The 21,527-nt window shown below is 45.8% G+C and overlaps 1 protein-coding gene across 1 annotated transcript in view; it reads right to left on the minus strand.

Moving 5' to 3' along the window:
* Positions 1-5,242: 5,242 nt before the first annotated feature.
* TPRN (taperin) overlaps positions 5,243-21,527 on the minus strand; it is a 29,645-nt gene continuing 13,360 nt past the window's right edge. Inside the window, exons 2-4 of the mRNA XM_044305771.1 lie at positions 13,868-14,069; positions 8,214-8,323; positions 5,243-7,424 (exon numbers count right to left, since the gene is read on the minus strand). Of these exons, the coding sequence (XP_044161706.1) occupies positions 7,362-7,424; positions 8,214-8,323; positions 13,868-14,069 (375 nt within the window). The 3' untranslated portion in view covers positions 5,243-7,361. The remainder of the gene's footprint in view (positions 7,425-8,213; positions 8,324-13,867; positions 14,070-21,527) is intronic.

Here is a 21,527-nt window from a genome sequence, read left to right on the forward strand (position 1 = left end):
AGCTTCCCGGGTTAGCGGTGATAAATTGTGTGGCATACCTGTTTGTTTCGGCCACAACTATGTCTAAAAGCTCCGCAGTCAAGAACAGCTCAAAAAATCCCAGGGCCGAACCGATCTGAGCCGTCTCAACCCGAACTCCAGACTGGGCAGTGAAAGGGAAAACTACAGGTGCGGCTGAAGTTGGGGACTGCCAATCAGGGTTTGCCAGCACCTCTGGGATTCTAGGGGCTCTACGGGCACGTCTTTGCGGTGGCTGCGACGGGGTCACTACTGCACGTGCCACCGTACCAGCTTCAACTGCCCTTCTGGTGCTCGCTACTTCACCAGGTTGTACGGCAGTGCTGGTACTAGGTCCAGGGAGGGCTGGGCTGCTGGTGTATGCCTCACCACGTAATCCGACAGCACCAGCCCCACTCTGCTGCTCTTGAAGCGGATCCTGCGCAACCTGCGGTCTAGCGACACGGGGCCGGGTACGCCTGGTGGTATCAGGGACCTCAGCCTCCTCGTCCGAACTTTGGGTCAGAGAGCCACTGCTTTCTACAGGTTCGTATTCTGACCCGCTGGATTCATCAGATGAGGGCTCCCACTCCTCATCCGACTGGGTCAGAAGCCTGTAGGCCTCTTCAGAGGAATACCCCCTGTTAGACATGTGGGCAACTAAATTTAGGGGTATTCCCTGAGACTACCCAAGAAAAAAAAAGCAAGCCTGCCTTACAAAGGGGAGCCTAGCGAAGTACCGGAGGCCGCTGCGGTTGATAAAAAATATCAAAACTGATTTTTTTATCGCCGCAGTGCGTGTAAAGTGAATGTGCAGTGATCAAAAAAAAATTTTTTTTTTGTCACTGCGGTGGGGCGGGTGTGGGCGAACGCACGTGTGGGCGACCGATCAGGCCTGATCGGACAAACACTGCGTTTTGGGTGGAGGGCGAACTAAAGTGACACTAATACAATTATAGATCTGACCGTGATCAGTTTTGATCACTTCCAGATACTATAAAAGTACAAATGCTGATTAGCGATACGCTAATCAGCGAATAACGGACTGCGGTGCGGTGGGCTGGGCGCTAACTGATCCCTAACTACCTAACCAAGGGACCTAAACTATACCTAAAACCTAACGGTCAATAACAGTGAAAAAAAAAGTGACAGTTTGCACTGATCACTTTTTTCTTTTCACTTGTGATTGACAGGGGTGATCAAAGGGGTGATCAAAGGGTTAATTGGGGTTCAGGGGGGTGATCAGGGGCTATAGTGTAATGTTTGGTGTACTCACTGTGAAGCCTGCTCCTCTGCTGGATCCAACCGACGAAAAGAACCAGCAGAGGAGCAGGCAGCCATATAACAGATCATATTTACAAATATGATCTGCTATCTGGCACTTTGATTGGCTTTTTTAAAAATCAGCAACCTGCCAGCCACGATCATTGGCTGGCAGGTTGCTGACGAAATACTTCTCGATTAAATGCCGGCGCGAACTGCGCACGCGCGGGCGCATACTCGCGTCATCTCGCGTCTCGCGAGATGACGCGTATATGCGTGACTGTGCGCAGCGCTGCCACCTCCAGAACGCACATGTGCGTTAGGCGGTCCGGAGGTGGTTAAACTAGCAGTCTGTGATATACGACTTATCGCCGTTCTCCACCCCAGATTATTAAACAGCCCCCCCATTACATGCGTCTTGTATTTATAGAAGCAGACAGGTCACTGCCCCCCACAAAATCAACACACTCTTCCACTGAAATACTCTGTGCTGCAAGGACCCGCTCCTTCTACCATCAGTCTGTGATTTCCCACTTATCATTAAATAGCCCCCACTACATGTGTCTTGTCCTCCATAACCTGATTGTAGAAGCAGACAGGTAATGGATGGCGCTATGCTTGGTGAGCTAGGTGCCTTCTCAAGCATCTGATGGGCGGGGGTCCCGGGTGTCAGACCCCACCGATCAGATACTGGTGACCTATCCAGAGGACAGCTCATCAATAAAACCCCTTTAAATTGTCCCTAACACAACCCTGTCCTCAGTACAATCATCCTATGGGGGGGGGGGGGCAGTTTACTACCTCCCACAAGATCAGCCTGCATATCTCCTGAAATACTCTGTGCTGCTGCTCCCCCTTCCACTAGCAGTCTGTGAGGGAGCACGACCAGAGATTCTCTTTGGTGTCACGACGTGTCTCCTCCAGCGCTCTTCTGGATGTGACCTCTGCAGGGAGTTCTAATCGGACACTGACAACAGCTCCAGGTTCTGACAACCAGAGGAGGGAAATACAAGGCAAGCTTCATCTAATGGTCATAAATAATACCGCCAAAGTACAAGAAGATAACTACCTCTATAATGAGGTCAGTGGAAACAATGCAGGGGAGGGGTCCGCACCACACGCTCCATCAGAATGAGGAACAGAGAGCGACAACTCCCATCATTATACAAATGTGAAACCCCATACAGGAGTAATGACTGCCTGCCCCATATAACCAGTATACACTCACCTAAAGAATTATTAGGAGCACCTGTTCCATTTCTCATTAATGCGATTATCTAGTCCAGGCATGCTCAACCTGCGGCCCTCCAGCTGTTGCAAAACTACAACTCCCAGCATGCCTGAACAGCCTAAGGCAGGGCATGGTGGGAGTTGTAGTTTTGCAACAGCTGGAGGGCCGCAGGTTGAGCATCCCTGGTCTAGTCAACCAATCACATGGCAGTTGCTCCGATGCATGTCGGGTTGTGGTCCTGGTCAAGACAATCTCCTGAACTCCAAACTGAATGTCAGGATGGGAAAGAAAGGTGGGCTACAGCAGCAGAAGACCCCACCGGGTACCACTCATCTCCACTACAAATAGGAAAAAGAGGCTACAATTTGCACGAGCTCACCAACACTGGACTGTTGAAGACTGGAAAAATGTTGCCTGGTCTGATGAGTCCCGATTTCTGTTGAGACATTCAAACGGTAGAGTCTGAATTTGGGGTAAACAGAATGAGGACATGTATCCATCATGCCTTCTTACCACTGTGCCGGCTGGTGGTGTAATGGTGTGGGGGTGTTTTCTGGGCACACTTTAGGCCCCTTAGTGCCAATTGGCCATCGCTTAAACGCCACGGGCTACCTGAGCATTGTTTCTGACCATGTCCATCCCTTCAGGACCACCATGTACCCATCCTCTGGTGGCTACTTCCAGCAGGATAATGCACCATGTCACAAAGCTCAAATCATTTCCAATTGGTTTCTTGAACATGACAATGAGTTCACTGTCCGAAAATGGCCCCACAGTCACCAGATCTCAACCCAATAGAGCATCTCTGGGATGTGGTGGAACGGGAGCTTCGTGCCCTGGATGTGCATCCCTCAAATCTCCATCAACTGCAAGATGCCATCCTATCAGTATGGGCCAACATTTCTAAAGATGCCATCAGCACCTTGTGGAATCAATGCCACGTAGAATTAAGGCAAAAGGGGGTCCAACACCGTATTAGTATGGGGGTCCTAATAATTCTTTAGGTGAGTGTATGTCCAGCGGAGTAGTATAGTAGTTATATTCTTGTACATAGGAGCAGTATTATAGTGGTTATATTCTTGTACATAGGAGCAGTATTATAGTAGTTATATTCTTGTACATAGGAGCAGTATTATAGTAGTTATATTCTTGTACATAGGAGGCAGTATTATAGTAGTTATATTCCTGTACATAGGAGCAGTATTATAGTTGCTATATTCTTGTACATAGGAGGCAGTATTATAGTAGTTATATTCTTGTACATAGGAGCAGTATTATAGCAGTTATATTCTTGTACATAGGAGCAGTATTATAGTAGTTATATTCTTGTACATAGGAGGCAGTATTATAGTAGTTATATTCTTGTACATAGGAGCAGTATTATAGTAGTTATATTCTTGTACATAGGAGCAGTATTATAGTAGTTATATTCTTGTACATAGGAGCAGTATTTTAGTAGTTATAGTCTTGTACATAGGAGCAGTATTATAGTAGTTATATTCTTGTACATAGGAGCAGTATTATAGTAGTTATATTCTTGTACATAGGAGCAGTATTAAAGTAGTTATATTCTTGTACATAGGAGCAGTATTATAGTAGTTATATTCCTGTACATTGGAGGCAGTATTATAGTAGTTATATTCTTGTACACAGGAGCAGTATTATAGTAGTTATATTCCTGTACATTGGAGGCAGTATTATAGTAGTTATATTCCTGTACATAGGAACAGTATTATAGTAGTTCTATTCCTGTACATAGGAGCAGTATTATAGTAGATATATTCCTGTACATAGGAGCAGTATTATAGTAGATATATTCCTGTACATTGGAGGCAGTATTATAGTAGGTATATACTTGTACATAGGAGGCAGTATTATAGTAGTTATATTCTTGTACATAGGAACAGTATTATAGTAGTTATATTCCTGTACATTGGAGGCAGTATTATAGTAGTTCTATTCTTGTACATAGGAGCAGTATTATAGTAGATATATTCTTGTACATAGGAGCAGTATTATAGTAGATATATTCTTGTACATAGGAGCAGTATTATAGTAGTTATATTCTTGTACATAGGAGCAGTATTATAGTAGTTATATTCCTGTACATTGGAGGCAGTATTATAGTAGTTATATTCCTGTACATAGGAACAGTATTATAGTAGTTCTATTCCTGTACATAGGAGCAGTATTATAGTAGATATATTCCTGTACATAGGAGCAGTATTATAGTAGATATATTCCTGTACATTGGAGGCAGTATTATAGTAGGTATATTCTTGTACATAGGAACAGTATTATAGTAGTTATATTCCTGTACATTGGAGGCAGTATTATAGTAGTTCTATTCTTGTACATAGGAGCAGTATTATAGTAGATATATTCTTGTACATAGGAGCAGTATTATAGTAGATATATTCTTGTACATAGGAGCAGTATTATAGTAGTTATATTCTTGTACATAGGAGGCAGTATTATAGTAGTAATATTCTTGTACATAGGAGCAGTATTATAGTAGTTATATTCTTGTACATAGGAGCAGTATTATAGTAGTTATATTCCTGTACATAGGAGCAGTATTATAGTGGTTATATTCTTGTACATAGGAGCAGTATTATAGTAGTTATAGTCTTGTACATAGGAGCAGTATTATAGTAGTTATATTCTTGTACATAGGAGCAGTATTATAGTAGTTATATTCTTGTACATAGGAGGCAGTATTATAGCAGTTCTTAATAAATGAGACGAGTCTTTATTCCAGTGAAAATATTTATTCAATCAGCTCGGTTCTTGGATATTTCATCAGGTAAAGTCCTGGGATGAATCTACAATCATTACAAAACGTAATAATAATATTATCCATAGTCAGGAATTAAATCCAACTTTACAGAAGACGACTGGACAGACACGGAGACTTTGGCCACGGTGAGCACTCCTGACTGTGACAGGAACATCTGAAGATTATTATATATTCATTATATCTTATAAACTTTACGAAAATCAAGTGCAAAGACTCATCTTGTGACTTCTTACATTTCATATATACATGACAGGACGGACGGACACAAAAACAACACAATGGAGGAGCGGACTGGATACCGTAGTGTGTGAATGCACCACAGATCATGGAGGACACAGTGGGGTAAGTGGTAAGAACTACAAGTCTCAGAACACTCTACCATTGGCTGGCAAAGCATGCTGGGACTTGTAGTCTCACCTCAGCGACACTGGAGCGTCACCGATCTTGCATAGCAGTGGAGCATGTATCACGTCTTCTGGTTCCTAGATTTGCGGACAGAACCAAAATCGATAAAGGGGCGTTACCTCATGCAAATCATCAGATGAAACCGCGTGCAGGGATGGAGTCACGGTTTTTCTGTCTCAGTTAAGAGGCCGAGGCCACAAATTAAAGGGCATGTCTGCTGGGGAGTACTAAAAACTGCCACCGACAAAGCAAATAAGGGAACACCCCTTCTGAGAGGATATTTAAAGGGGATGTCCACTTGTACAAAAATGTGACTTTCCACCTATGGAAAAAAAAATTTTTATGGAATGTCCCACACTGGATCATCAATGATGTGTCTTATTAACCCCCCTCCCCTTTAAAGTGGACAATCCCTTTAAGAGATCATCTTTTCTTAGGCCAAATTACAGGTATGACCAAAACAAAGTGCAAATAACAAGGGAAGCGGTATGTACATCCGTCAGTGAGCTGCCGGGACGAGCGCTTACAAAGTGCGTGACTCCGCCCCTGTGACATCACGGTATGCAAATGTGCGTCATTAATCATAATTGCAGCATTTCTCAGACGGGCAGGTGCGCCGTGTTTACATACCTGCCATCATCACCTCCCTGCAGGTCCCCGAGTGGAATGTGACAACTAAGAACATGACTGACAAAAGGGGGCGGGGCTTGACAAGCACGGCTTTAAACATCCAATCCTTTGACCAATCAGATGGCTGCGTGTGACTCGAAGCAGATATCCACCCCGACCCAAAATAAACAACCAGTGCATATAAGCCCTTGAGGCTGTAATATCCATCTATGGGAAAGCTGGGTGACTACCAAAATGACCATGGCCGTGGCTGTTCCCCTTCTATGGGAGCTGCAATGGCGGCCATATTGGTTGTCACCCACCTTTCCCAGAAACAGATACGAAGATAATAAACAGTTGGGAAAAAAATATATATTGTTTCTGGACTGTAAAGGACTGTTGAATTTATTAAGGTGGATTTTTTTTAATTTTTTTTAAGGTGGAAATACTGATTAAACCTGATCGATAAAGTTTTCGTCACCCGCCAATTTTAGCCTTTGAACCCCAGAATCTACACCGAACTCTCCCCCAAAAATTCATAAAGTTCACCAGTCATCATTTTCAATCACACTGTGGCTCTCCAGCAGATGTAAAACCACAACTCCCAGCAGGCGCCGACAGCTTGCTGTTGTCGGGGCATGCTGGGAGTTGTAGTTTTCCAGCCACTGCCCTAAGGCATGGGTTACTTACATACGCAGACAACTAAGACGTCTTCAAGACACACCCCACGGTCATTCCCCCCCCCCCCCCCCTCCACCCACCTTAAGAGGTGCGGGGACACAGGATTAATCACTTGGAGGGCTCTTTAATTAATATAATTAACAGAGCGCCCCCCGCAGGCAGCACACAAGCTGCTACACTTACGTATTACGTATATGGCGTATTTCATAGATCAGCCAATATTGTAAGCGCGCAATTTTTTTATTTTATTATTTTGGTAGCCCCACAGCGAGACTGAAGTCCGTTCCCAGGATGCTTTGCGGCACGGGCGCCATTGCTGAGGACAGACGTCAGGGCAGTGACCACAGTCCGGTTATATCTGACCGTCCTCCGTGGTTAGAAGTAGAGCGCCGGCTCGCTTCGGAAGTCCGTATGAGCGTTGCTGTCGGCTGGCGTGAGCTGTGGGAGAGAGGAGATTGTCACGGATCTTCAGCAGTTGGCCCCCTACATCTGCGACAGCATGGTACCTCCAAATATTAAAGGAGAACTCCATCCCTTAGATGTAGCTAATCGGGACTGACAGGCCCCTGTGTATTAAACAATAGGCTAATTGGGTGCCATATAAGATGCCGTAGTATATAGGAGACCCTTTACAGCACGTTCCAAATATGAAAACAGTTTTTTATTATCTTACTTGTAGGCCGAGATATGATCACTTGAAGTTAAAGACCCAAAGCCTGAGGCTGCACTACTGAGGAGTCTAATAACATCATCACCTCTGCTGATTTGTTAGCTACAGTGCTGTCATGGAAACCACCATATCTACACCCTGACAAGGTCTCCACGACAACAGCGCTAAAAATCAAAAATAAACTCTCAGTAGTGCAGCCTCAGGCTTTGGGCCTGTAACTTCAAAGGCTGATATCTTAGAACAGAAAACAGATATCAGAAAACCGTTTTCACATTTTTAATGGACAGCGGCCTCCGTCCCTCTGCAGGCCGATCAGAAGGGGGTCTGCTGTAGTCACCCGCTTCCTCCTGGCCCTGGTTGCTAGGAAACAGCCTAAACTTATCCAAGAAATAATCCAATATCAGAGGACAAGTTAAACCATTAGAAGAAACTGAAGGAGGAACTTAAAAAGAAAAAGGAAACTTTGTGCTTTTTTGCTGAAGATCCCCTCGAAGACACTGGGCGGAGCTTAGAAAAATAAAATTGCACAATAAGATTGGAATTGTCTTGGGGCTCACCATGTCTTGGCTCGGTGTGTTGAGGTCTTCAGTTGTGGAGTCCCCCTGAGACGTCTCGTCCTGCCATGTGCTGTACCCCACCGAGTGCTTCGGGGTGTAATTAGAGAGACCTAAAGAAAAAAGATGAAAATCGGTTGGCCAGTCCAGTAATCCGGAATATTTGAAAAATTTGGCATTTTAAGGGCGACATTGAGACTGTGATAGGGTGGAACCTACAGCGTCCAATCAAACGCCGGCTTTCATTTTTAACGGTCATGTGATGCATGACAACTGCGATCTGATTAGCTGCCAGTCTCCATGTGTTTACATACGTGACCCTGCCTGGGTGTGAATACTCTCATCCTCCTCGCTATTCACTGACGTCACTGGTCTGGACTTTCCCCACATGTCACCCATAGAACAGATCAATAAAGAACATTCCATTCAAAGTCTATGGAGATAAGGAGGGGCCGGACCACAAGACATCTGGAAGAGGGGGGAAAGTACCGACACACAGACCGCAGAGGAAAACACAGGGTTCGTTAAAGACGCACTGGATTACACGTAGGATTAACAGAACTGAGCTTCAGAGCTGAAATCTCCCAGCCTGTTTAATGTCTACACAGTGCTTACTCTGGTGATTTGCAGTCAGTTCTGATACTGAAAACTATCTGCCCCTGTGTGTTAAGCTGCAAGGGTTGTCTCTAGCTTACTGACTGTTTCCAATAACAAGCAGAATAGTGAGTGCAGCTCTGGAGTATAATACAGGGTGTAACTCAGGATCAGAACAGGATAAGTAATGTATGTACACAGTGACTGCACCAGCAGAATAGTGAGTGCAGCTCTGGAGTATAATACAGGATGTAACTCAGGATCAGTACAGGATAAGTAATGTATGTACACAGTTACTGCACCAGCAGAATAGTGAGTGCAGCTCTGGAGTATAATACAGGATGTAACTCAGGATCAGTACAGGATAAGTAATGTATGTACACAGTGACTGCCCCAGCAGAATAGTGAGTGCAGCTCTGGAGTATAATACAGGATGTAACTCAGGATCAGAACAGGATAAGTAATGTATGTACACAGTGACTGCACCAGCAGAATAGTGAGTGCAGCTCTGGAGTATAATACAGGATGTAACTCAGGATTAGTACAGGATAGTAATGTACACAGTGACTTCGCTATCCATGTACATTATTTCTATATATTCATTGTAAACTACCATTCACTGTTGTCAGACACTTCAGGATAGGTAGAGTCTGCCTGTCGTCAGGAAGTTCAGAAAACGTCTTTCCTCAAGGTTTCCTCCATTATAATACATATCTCCTGTACTGTGACCCTCATCATCCATACATGTCACAGCTGCTCCTATGACAATATTTCTGGACGGAGCAATGAAGATATGAGTGGATCCGGTGGGGGTCACACTTCCTCTTAGGCCTCGTCTTAAGGAACACCGCAGTCATGTCAACACATGAAAACGTCAGGTGTACTGTCCCTTTAAGAAGTGACTGCTGGTGATAAAAGTGCCTGATATTCACGCCACTGCCCCTCCGCCATGACTCACAGCCCCAAGGACAATAATAAATATGGGTGACTAAGGGTTCCCGACACGTGAGCCGTCTGCAGCGCCACGGTGTAGAAATGCGACCAAACATGTCACAACCGGTTATATAATATTTTATTTAACATCTACAGTGATCGGAAAGTCCACGCCCTTCTAGGAAACATGCACAGGCACCATGCATAGTGATGCGGCCCACTCCAGGAGACTCCGGTGGAAGGGGTCATGGCTGAAATCGCTCTGGAGCAAGAGTCTCCAACCAGTGGCTGCAGGACCACAATTCCCAGCATGCCCTGACAGCCACAGGCGGCGCACTAGGAGTCCTCTTCTGCGGCCATCTCTCTTTGGGAAGGCTTTGCCATTCAGAAAACCAGGAAAGCTGGGTGATAACCCACGTGGAAGCAGCAAAGGAAGTCATACAGGTTAGAAACTGAGAAGCAAACTCTGTCCGGCAGAGCAAAGACACTGATATTTAAAAAGGCTAATTTCCCTGGGTGGAGGGCAGCATTTCAGGGCATAGACTGGGAGCAGCTACCGTCACATATTAATACTGAGGACAAATGGGAGAGCTTCAAAGCCACATTTTTTTATCCCTTTAGGTAACAAGTATAAACGGGTAAAATTAAACCCCCCATGGCTTACAGCTACTGTAAAAGGGCAATAAAAGACAAAAAGAGGGCATTTAAAAGATACAAATCTGAGGGGTCAGCTGGAGCGTTTAAAGATTACAAAGGGCTTAAATAAAATACAAAACAAACGGCAGGTGGCAAAAGAGAGCAAAACAAATCCCCAAAAATTATTTAACTATATAAATGCAAAAAAACTAAAGTCTGAGCAGGTAGGTCCCCTAAATAATGGTAAAGGGGGGGGGGGGGGTAGTCACTGAAGATAAGGAAAAGGCAGAGTTACCCCAAATTTTTTTTTAGTTCTGTTTATACAAAACAAGAGAAAGGAGCTGATACCTGTGGTGCTGGGACTGTTAGTACATCTAGTGATATACTCAATTGGCTGTAGATATGGTCCAAGAGAAGTTAAATTGGGTAAATGTGAACAAGGCTCCGGGTCCAGATGGATAACTAACAAGAGTGCTTACAGAGCTCAGTTCAGTCATTGCTGTGCCCCTGTTTATAATATTTAAAGATTCTCTAGGTACTGGTACAGGGCCACGTGATTGGCGCAAGGTAAACGTGGTGCCCATATTCAAAAAGGGGTCTTGGTCCTCTACATGTAATTATAGACCAGTTAGTTTAACTTCTGTTGTGGGAACAATGTTTGAAGGACTCTTAAAGGACTATATACAGGAGTATGTGACTATAAAAACCCAAGGACAGAAGTTGTCAGACTAACCTGATTTGCTTTTTTGAGGACGTGAGTAGAAGCCTGAACAGGGGGGAGGGTGTGGATGTAGTGAGGTGAGTAGTAGCCCGGACAGAGGGGCGGCTGTGGATGTAGTGAGGTGAGTAGTAGCCCGGACAGAGGGGCGGCTGTGGATGTGGTGAGGTGAGTAGAAGCCTGGACAGAGGGGCGGCTGTGGATGTAGTGAGGAGAGTAGTAGCCTGGACAGAGGGGCGGCTGTGGATGTAGTGAGGCGAGTAGAAGCCTGGACAGAGGGGCGGCTGTGGATGTAGTGAGGTGAGTAGAAGCCTGGACAGAGGGGCGGCTGTGGATGTAGTGAGGCGAGTAGTAGCCTGGACAGAGGGGCGGCTGTGGATGTAGTGAGGTGAGTAGTAGCCTGCACAGAGGGGCGGCTGTGGATGTAGTGAGGTAAGTAGTAGCCTGGACAGAGGGGCGGCTGTGGCTGTAGTGAGGCGAGTAGAAGCCTGGACAGAGGGGCGGCTGTAGTGAGGGGAGTAGAAGCCTGGACAGAGGGGCAGCTGTAGTGAGGCGAGTAGAAGCCTGGACAGAGGGGTGGCTGTGGCTGTAGTGAGGCGAGTAGAAGCCTGGACAGAGGGGCGGCTGTAGTGAGGCGAGTAGAAGCCTGGACAGAGGGGCGGCTGTGGCTGTAGTGAGGCGAGTAGAAGCCTGGACAGAGGGGCGGCTGTGGATGTAGTGAGGTGAGTAGTAGCCTGGACAGAGGGGCAGCTGTGGATGTAGTGAGGCGAGTAGAAGCCTGGACAGAGGGGTGGCTGTGGCTGTAGTGAGGCGAGTAGTAGCCTGGACAGAGGGGCGGCTGTAGTGAGGCGAGTAGAAGCCTGGACAGAGGGGCGGCTGTGGCTGTAGTGAGGCGAGTAGAAGCCTGGACAGAGGGGCGGCTGTGGATGTAGTGAGGTGAGTAGTAGCCTGGACAGAGGGGCAGCTGTGGATGTAGTGAGGTGAGTAGAGGCCTGGACAGAGGGGCGGCTGTGGATGTAGTGAGGTGAGTAGTAGCCTGGACAGAGGGGCGGCTGTGAATGTAGTGAGGTGAGTAGTAGCCTGGACAGAGGGGCAGCTGTGGATGTAGTGAGGCGAGTAGTAGTCTGGACAGAGGGGCGGCTGTGGATGTAGTGAGGTGAGTAGTAGCCTGGACAGAGGGGCGGCTGTAGATCTAGTCTTTCTAGATTTTGCTAAGGCTTTTGATCCTGTCCCTTATAGACGTTTAATAGGTAAGGTCTATAGGCTTGGAAAGTACAGTGGTCCCTCAAGTTACAAAATTAATTGGTTCCAGGACAACAATTGTATGTTGAAACCATTGTAACTTGAGTAATGCCATTCAAGATAAGAGAAAATGAAGATTTAAGAAAAATAAGCAGATAACTAAGACAGATAAAACTAGTCCTTACATATAACAATCAGGACTAGCTGCTAACTAGCAACTAATCCAGCTATTTTACCAAAGAAGTGGCCATGATAGGTTGGATCTGAGTCTGAGACATTGTATGTTGAGTCTAGTTTAAACCTATGATGGGTCAGAAAAGACCACTGTATGCTGGAAATATTATATCCTGAGGCCATTAAATCTCGAGGGATCACTGTACAGTCTGTAATTGGATTGAGAACTGGCTGAAGGACCGTGTCCAGAGAGTTGTGGTCAGTGATTCCTATTCAGAATGGTCCCGGGTTATAAGTGGTGACCCCGAGGTTCAGTCCTGGGCCCTCTGTTATTTAATTTATTTATTAATGATATGGAGGACGGGATTAATAGCACCATCTCTATTTCTGCAGATGACACTGAGCTGTGTAGTACTGTACGGTCTATGGAAGATGTCCATATCCTACAAGCTGACGGGAACACTGAGTGATTGGGCATCAACTTGGCAAATTAGGTTCAATGTGGACAAATGTAAAGTTCTGCATCTTGGTAGTAATAATCTCTGTGCTTTATATGTCCTAGGGGATGTAACACTGGGAGAGTCACTTCTAGAGAAGGATTTGGGTGTATATTACAGCACACAATGTCAATTAGCTGCTTCTAAGGCCACCAACATATTGTCATGCATTAGACGAGGCACGGACTCGCGGGGCAGGGATGTAATCTCACCACTTTACAAAGTGCTGGTGCGGCCTCATCTGGAATACGCAGTTCAGTTCTGGGCACCAGTCCATGGAAAGGATGCCCTGGAGCTGGAAAGCGCGCAGAGGAGAGCGACTAAACTGATAAGGGGCATAGTTATAGGGAAAGATTAAAAGACTTACATTTATTTAGTCTTGAGAAGAGACGTCTAAGGGGGACATGATTAACCTGTACAGGTATATAAATATGGCGAAAAGCTGTTCCATGTAAAATGCCCTCAAAAGACAAGGGGGCGCTGCCTCCGACTGGAGAAGAAGAAGTTCAGTCTCCGGAAGCGTCAAAGCTTCTTTACTGTTAGAACTGTGAATCCGTGGAATAGACTCCTCAGGACGTGGTCACAGCAGGAACAGTGGACGGATTCAAAAAGGGTTTAGACAAATTCTAAAAAAGTAAATGACATTAATTCTTATGAAAACGTGTAGAAATCTGAGTCTCACTTCCTTCTGGGATTCACGTCCCCACCAATCCCTTGGTTGAACTTGATGGACGTACTCTATGTCTTTTTTTCAACCATATCAACTATGTAACTATATGTAACCCAGCTTTCCCAGAAAAAGATGAAACCAAATGATAACTAATATTAAATCTGAGGCAGAACCTCCTCATCCGGGGCGTTACCTGAGTTTGCAGAGTTGCTGGCTGCACCGGAGCTCACAAACTTTGCCCGAGGGAGAAACAGACCAGAAGGTTTATCGTCTTCCTCAGATTCTGAGCCGGACGCGTCATTGACCTCGACACCTCCCATCTCCTCAGCCACCGAGGTCTCAGACGGGTACTCAAACATGGTGTGGATGTTCTGCTCATTGAAGGAGATCTTCATCTGCAGGAGAAAGAGAAGAGAGTCAACTACACGACTGAGACAACATGACTGACAGCTACACATAGGAGCAGTATTATAGTAGTTATATTCTTGTACATAGGAGGCAGTATTATAGTAGTTATATTCTTGTACATAGGAGCAGTATTATAGTAGTTATATTCTTGTACATAGGAGGCAGTATTATAGTAGTTATATTCTTGTACATAGGAGCAGTATTATAGTAGTTATATTCTTGTACATAGGAGGCAGTATTATAGTAGTTATATTCTCGTACATAGGAGCAGTATTATAGTAGTTATATTCTTGTACATAGGAGCAGTATTATAGTAGTTATATTCCTGTACATAGGAGCAGTATTATAGTAGTTATATTCTTGTACATAGGAGGCAGTATTATAGTAGTTATATTCTTGTACATAGGAGCAGTATTATAGTAGTTATATTCTTGTACATAGGAGGCAGTATTATAGTAGTTATATTCCTGTACATAGGAGCAGTATTATAGTAGTTATATTCTTGTACATAGGAGCAGTATTATAGTAGTTATATTCTTGTACATAGGAGGCAGTATTATAGTAGTTATATTCCTGTACATAGGAGCAGTATTATAGTAGTTATATTCTTGTACATAGGAGCAGTATTATAGTAGTTATATTCTTGTACATAGGGGCAGTATTATAGTAGTTATATTCTTGTACATAGGAGGCAGTATTATAGTAGTTATATTCTTGTACATAGGAGGCAGTATTATAGTAGTTATATCCTTGTACATAGGAGGCAGTATTATAGCAGTTATAGTCTTGTACATAGGAGCAATATTATAGTAGTTATATTCTTGTACATAGGAGGCAGTATTATAGTAGTTTTATTCCTGTACATAGGAGCAGTATTATAGTAGTTATATTCTTGTACATAGGAGCAGTATTATAGTAGTTAAAGTTATATATAAGAACTTTGAAGATTTCATGTAAAGTGCTGTGGATGATGTCAGGTCTATACAAGTAAAAATAATAAATGTACCGTATATTCTGAGAAGCTCACAGGTCATTTGTTTTAACATGCGAATTGTAAATGCACACCTAGCAGCCGTCACGGCATGCTGGGAGTTGTAGTTTTCCAGGTAAACACTAGAATAGACATTGCAGTAATGATTTCCCGCGGCGGACGCTCTATACGATTAATCAGAGCTGGCTTCGGTGGCCGCCTCTATCTCCCAGGTGCAGGGCTGTTCCTGGTACTGTACACAGCAGATAATCTACGGGCCAGGGCTTTTCTTTGCAGAGTGTTTTATCGGGCAGCCACAGAGCCTTCTTAAAACGAAGGACAGAGATTTAGGAGCCTGTGATCTGCTGCAGGGGACATCGATCCAAAACCACACAATGATGAGAATATAGAGTAACATGGAATACGACCATGAACACAACGTCCCATTGATTAGACTACCTATCATGTAATGGCCAGGCAATGCAGAAAGCGGGTGACAACTCTGGAGGGTACTGCTCCTGTGGGACTGGTGTTGTCGGCATCCAGATTGCTGAAGAGCGACTGGTGCCTAATGAAAAGCAATGGTCAGGGCTTCCCCGATACTGTAGCCCAGAAACAACCACCCCTTTATAAAGGCCATGAAATCCAGTGAAAACGGAGATCAAAAGCAGCTTCTTTAACTTGACGCATAATACAAAAAAAACTGCAGGATCTTCCATTTTTGTAGATCTCCTGGCTTCTTTTTCAGCTGCAGTGTAAAGCATGCGGGAAAATGGCAGGCTTAGCCTATGGCGAGACTGTTTCGGTTTCCAATGCTGCTAAGCTGGCGTCACTGATTGCGTTTTTCAGATTTCTTAATATAAAAGGCTGGAATTGAATTTTCTTACCAGCTCCCCTGCACACGCATTGAGGGGAACCATCCTAATTTGTCTGCCTGCAGCCACCACTAGGGGGAGCTTACTGCAGCCATCTTATACATAGAGCTGAATAATATCACTGTATGCAGTGAGCTTCCCCTAGTGGTGGCTGCAGACAGAATCTTAGCACGGACCTCTATGGATATGCAGAGGATGTGGAGCTCTGCGTCAGTGAAACAAATATTAATCAATCAAAAAAATAATAATATCTATACATAGATTAAGGCAGAGCACAGAATCTCCAGCATTAGGGCTCGTTCACACGACCGTGACGTTTTTTGCGGTCCGCAAATTGAAGATCCGCATAAAACAGATGCGGCCCGGGTGCCTTCCGCAATTTACGGAACGGAACAGTAGGCCCATTATAGAAATGCCTATTCTTGTCTGCAAAACTGACAAGAATAGGATAATTTTTGTGGGGCCTCGGAACGGAGCAACGGATGCGGACAGCACACAGAGTGCTGTCCACATCTTTTGCGGACCCATTGAAATGAATGGTTCCGTATACGGACCATACGCGGAACGCAAAATACGTTCGTGTGAACGAGCCCTTAGGGACAGGGTCATGATCACTGGTTACCTTCTGCAGTCACGTCAGGACCTGGCCACGGATTACAGCCGACTTCCAACTTTTAATAGACCCAATTACTGGTTCTTCTGCAAATAGCAGCGATTAGGGGGATTAGAATGGGCACCGTCTCTACCGAGCCGCGGCTCAAACAGAACGCGAGCTCTTAGGGATTGGAGATGAATTGAAGATGTCCCGGAACTACCTCAAGGACACGGCGCTCGGCTCGGGGGGGCGCCATGCTGGACTAGAAATGGACGATATTCAAAGAGAGTGCCACAAATAATATTCTACATTTTTTCAAACCAGACCCTGGATCCGAATACTTTAATAATTGTGTAATTAAAAATTTTGTACAGCCACTGAGTTAGGGCTCATGCACACAACCGTTGTTTTGCGGTCCGTTTTTCACTGATCCGTTGTTCCGCAGCAGAGAGTTTTTTTTCTCTCTGATTTAAGTCCTCTTACAATACATATCCGTATGGTTTCCGTATTTGATCCGTTTTTTTGCAGATCGAAAACTGAAACAGTAACCTATTAATCACCAAACACGTGAGCAATATGGGCTGGGCATAGCATTTCTACAGTATGGATCCGCAAAATACGGATGACATACGGATGTGTTCCATGTGTCCGTTCCATATTTTTTGCGGACCCAGTGACTTGAATGGGGCCTCGGACCGTGATTTAAGGACAATAATAGGACATGCACTACTTTTTTGCGGAACGGAAATACGGAAACGGAATGCACACCGAGTAACTTCAGTTTTTTTTTTTTTTTTTTTTTAAGTGAATGGTTCCGCATACGGTCTGCAAAAAAAACGGAGCGGACGCGGCAAGAAAATACGTTCGTGTGCATGAGCCCTTATTCAATAAAATGTATCTGAATAGCGCCACCAGCTGTTTGTTCTTCTCCTTCTCTGTCAACATCACTAAGGTGGTCGCATATACTCAGTCCCATTCCTTTAACGAGGGTTGTATCATCTTGGACATTGGGGGCATACAGCTAGGATATGCTCTCAATATCCGATAGCTGCGGGTCCCATCTTTGGCACCTACAGCTATCCCACAAAGTGCAGGAGGGCGCACGTGCATGCGTGGCCCCCTCCATTCATTTCTATGGGATTGACGAAAATAACTGGTGCTGGGTCAGCTATTTCTGTAAGGCCTCATGCACACGACCGTTGTTGTGTTCCGTGTCCGTTGTTCCAGTTTTCCGTGATTTTCTGCGGACCCAGTGACTTTCAATAGGTCCGTTGAAAACTCGGATAATGCACTGTTTGTCATCCGCATCAGTGATCCGTGTTTTCAGTCCGTCCAAAAAATATGACCTGTCCTATTTTTTTCACGGACAACGGTTCGCGGACCCATTCAAGTCAATGGGTCCGTGAAAAAACACGGATGCACACGAGATTGTCATCCGCGTCCGTGATTCCGTGTCCGTTTTTTCCCTATCATTTGCAAGGTAAACTTGACTTAGATTTTTTTTTTCACTTTCCTTCATGTCTGGTGATCCTCCAAAAATCAAGGAAGACATACGGAAACAAAAACGGATCACGGAACCCCGTTTTGCGGACCGTAAAAAAATACTGTCGTGTGCATGAGGCCTAAGCCTCATAGAAGTGAATGGAGCGGAGGCCGCGCTTCCCATTCATTTCAATCGGACTTCCAAAAGTAGCCAAGTGCTCCGCTGCTCAGCTTTTTTCAGCAGTCCCATAGAAATTAATGGAGGGACCCCGCAGCGCGGTGTACCCTCCTCACTTTGCGGGATAGGTGCAGGTGCCAGAGGTGGGACCCGCAGCTATCAGATATTGAGAGCATATCCTAGCGATATGCCCCCAATGTCCAAGGTGATGCAACCCCTTTAAATGCCACTAGCCATAACTATTGTTAGAAGCTGTGACAGTTACAGGGAGAGAATTGCAGCGGAAAGGACATGTCCCTGAGGTGCAGCAGAAAGGGCACACCACTTTACTTGGCAGAACCCCTTTAAGCTATTGCTCTCCGTCATCAGCACAACATTGGGTTTCCTCCGAATCGCCCTATTCTGGCAAGCTAATGTTGTCATTTACTCAGTGATACATTGTTGCAAAGCTTGATTGCAACACTATAGCCAAATGTTGCGCTCTCTCCGTCCCTGTTCTCTGGAAACCAACGTTGCACAATAGGATGATAATAATAGGGTTTAATTCTAGTGATCACACCCAGGCGCTGCCCAACCCAGAGCCGTGAAAGGCTTACGAGACTGCGCCGGGTGTTACATAAGCGAGTGGGTGTAATATCACAGGTCTCCAGACGCCTGTAGGAGGTGTCAACAGGTGTAGTAAGTAGCAAATGATCTTTGAACGTAGACAGTTGCGAACAGCTTCATTCCAATTTGGGGTAAAGTTTAATTCAAAAGTCATCCGATTTTAAAAATCTACACTGGGGCCTGAAAAACGGTGGCGCTTTTGCATTGAAGTCCATGTAAGAGACCGTGGTGGAAAGCGGTACTGCAGAAACGTGTATGACAATGGTGCGCTATCAATGGTGCGTTTCTAAGGTTCACAAAAGATTATTTATTTATTTTTTTACAGAAGTGATGCTTCTCCTTTAAAACCTTATGACAATCAGACGCGTTTATAGACATGGGCCGAGCAGTGCGGCCATTCTTCTAAGTTTAGCTGCACACCTGTGTGACCTTTATAAAAGGCAACGCAGCTTTTGTCCGCCGTTCCGCCTGTTTGGAGGTATAAAGGGCTGTCACTGACCATACACATGTCTGACATCACTCCACACATTGTTTAAAGGGGCAGGGACACGGGACACAATGCTGGTACCAGGGCACCTGCACGCATAGACGGCCTCTTTGGGGAAGGGGGGGGGCTGAGTCACGGTGCACAATGGCCGCAGCCTTCGTCATACGTGCATTATTGGAAAACCGCCTCTTCCTTCTCTCACTCGATATCTGCTGTTGGGACACCCCCATAGAGGGTTGGCTGGTCCCACTGAAATCAGAGAGTTCGGCAAGGAATCTAATGGGTATGGCTACAAGCTCAAGGAGCCCCACCACAGTCTGCACATTTAGGAGCAATCCCCCTTCGAGGAGCCTCGGCACCCATTTTTCTACATCTCAAGGCTTAGCACACCTTGCAGAAGGGATCATGATGTTCTCAAGGTGGCCAACCCCTCAGACATACGCCAGTTAAGCCCGCCGACCGCCTAATGTGTATGAGGGGGTGTCCCGACCGACTCTTCCTAGTGGGAGCAAACGCATGCACGCGATCTAAGGTGTATTGGCGGATCCGAAATTTGCAGACCACAAAACATCCAACGGTCATGTGCATGAGCCCTAAGGAAGAGGAACAGTGGTTGTTGGAGGTGGGTAGTAGCAGTCACAGCAGCAATGAGGCGGAGGAGGAGTAGTTGTTGGAGGTGGGTGGTAGTAGTAGTAGTAGTAGTAGTAGTAGAAGAACACAATTTCCATTCCCATGGCGAAGAAACAGGGACGCTATACTAAGGGGCTCCTAGATTTTTGGGCCCCTCTCTCTTCATATTTGCGTACTGACCTGGTAAAGTCTACAAGCCCCTGGACCTACACAAAGCATATTGCAGAAGTCTGCACGCCTCGTCAGTACTTATCCTGCATTGTTTACTACAGGAAATGACCAATCTGTAGCCGGGAAAATGACTATTTCCATCCCCGCGGCTCCACCTTTAGCAAACTTTCCAGTGGTGATAAGGGCAGAGCGCGGGGAAGTGCGGCGGCCAGGTCAGCATGTTCCATACACCCAGAGGTTACTGCAGCTGGGGGCTGATCCCTAGGACCATTGTTCATCCTGATCCTCCTGGTGCATGAGCGTGCTGTTCGAATCACAGACGACCTCCGCCCGTCCGCTGCCATTGCAAAACCAGTTGAGGGTTTAGTAAACACAAGGCAGAACTTTCCAATCGCAACTTCCCCAAAAGTGGCGATTATTCATCTCCTGCTTTAGCAACAAACAATGCAGCCATGGTAACGGCAGCCATAACCGCAGGCTACAAGACCGCCAGCACAAACCAGCGGTGACACATTGTAAAACACAAAGAGATTAGTGTCAAACCGGCTGCGATCAGAGAGGAGCGGCAATAAATTCTGCTGCAGGTAACAACATGGAGCGCCGCTGACAGGTGAGAGGGCCACACCCCTTTAAAGGGGCCCTGAACCTAACAGACAGTGGATTACAGGGTCCTTTCAACAAGACTCCGCCCTCCTCCTTTAAGGGAATCTGTCTTCAGGTTATTCTTCCTTAGGGACTTATTTCCCTATCAGAGGAGACAAAGCGGGCACACTAACGTCTCTTACTTCACCTTAAAGGGCCAATCAGAAGGCCAGAAACCGTGAAGCTCCGCCCTCCTGACTCCATGACACTTCCTGGGAGTCATGTGATCTGTTACAGCTCTACTGAATGGCAAAGGGGGCACCCACAGGGGAAGACTACCAATATGGCCTCTATTACAACCAGACAGTGGAACGGATGAACCCAGCTTTCTCAGGGTCCTGATCGGCATCTATGAGGCACCACAGAAGGAGGGTTATCATTGCACAACTACCGAGGAATAGAAACCGCTGTCTGGAAAAGCTGGGTGACAACCCATTTGACATCTCAGCTCCTCAGTCACCCAGCTTTCCCATAGTCCAGAATAGAAAATCTACCTGCATTACAGAAGCAGGTGAATGCATCATTGGGCAGAGAGGTCTGGGAAAGCTGGGTGATCGCCCCCGTGAGAGCCGTTAGGGCGTCACCCAGCTTTCCCACAGGTGACTGTCATCCAGTATGAATGTGATCACCTACGGGCACACAGCGCCCAAGACGCCACGTAGGCCCAGTGACGTTCACACCCGTGGGACTGACAGGAGGCTTAGTGCTATGAAGACAAAGGTGATTCACAGCAGGACAATGCACCGACACCGCTGCTGCGATCCCTGGCCTCTTAAAGGGACACTAACCCTGCATCCCATCTACAGTTC

Source organism: Bufo gargarizans, chromosome 9 (assembly GCF_014858855.1).
Source record: "Bufo gargarizans isolate SCDJY-AF-19 chromosome 9, ASM1485885v1, whole genome shotgun sequence".
NCBI lineage: Eukaryota > Metazoa > Chordata > Amphibia > Anura > Bufonidae > Bufo > Bufo gargarizans.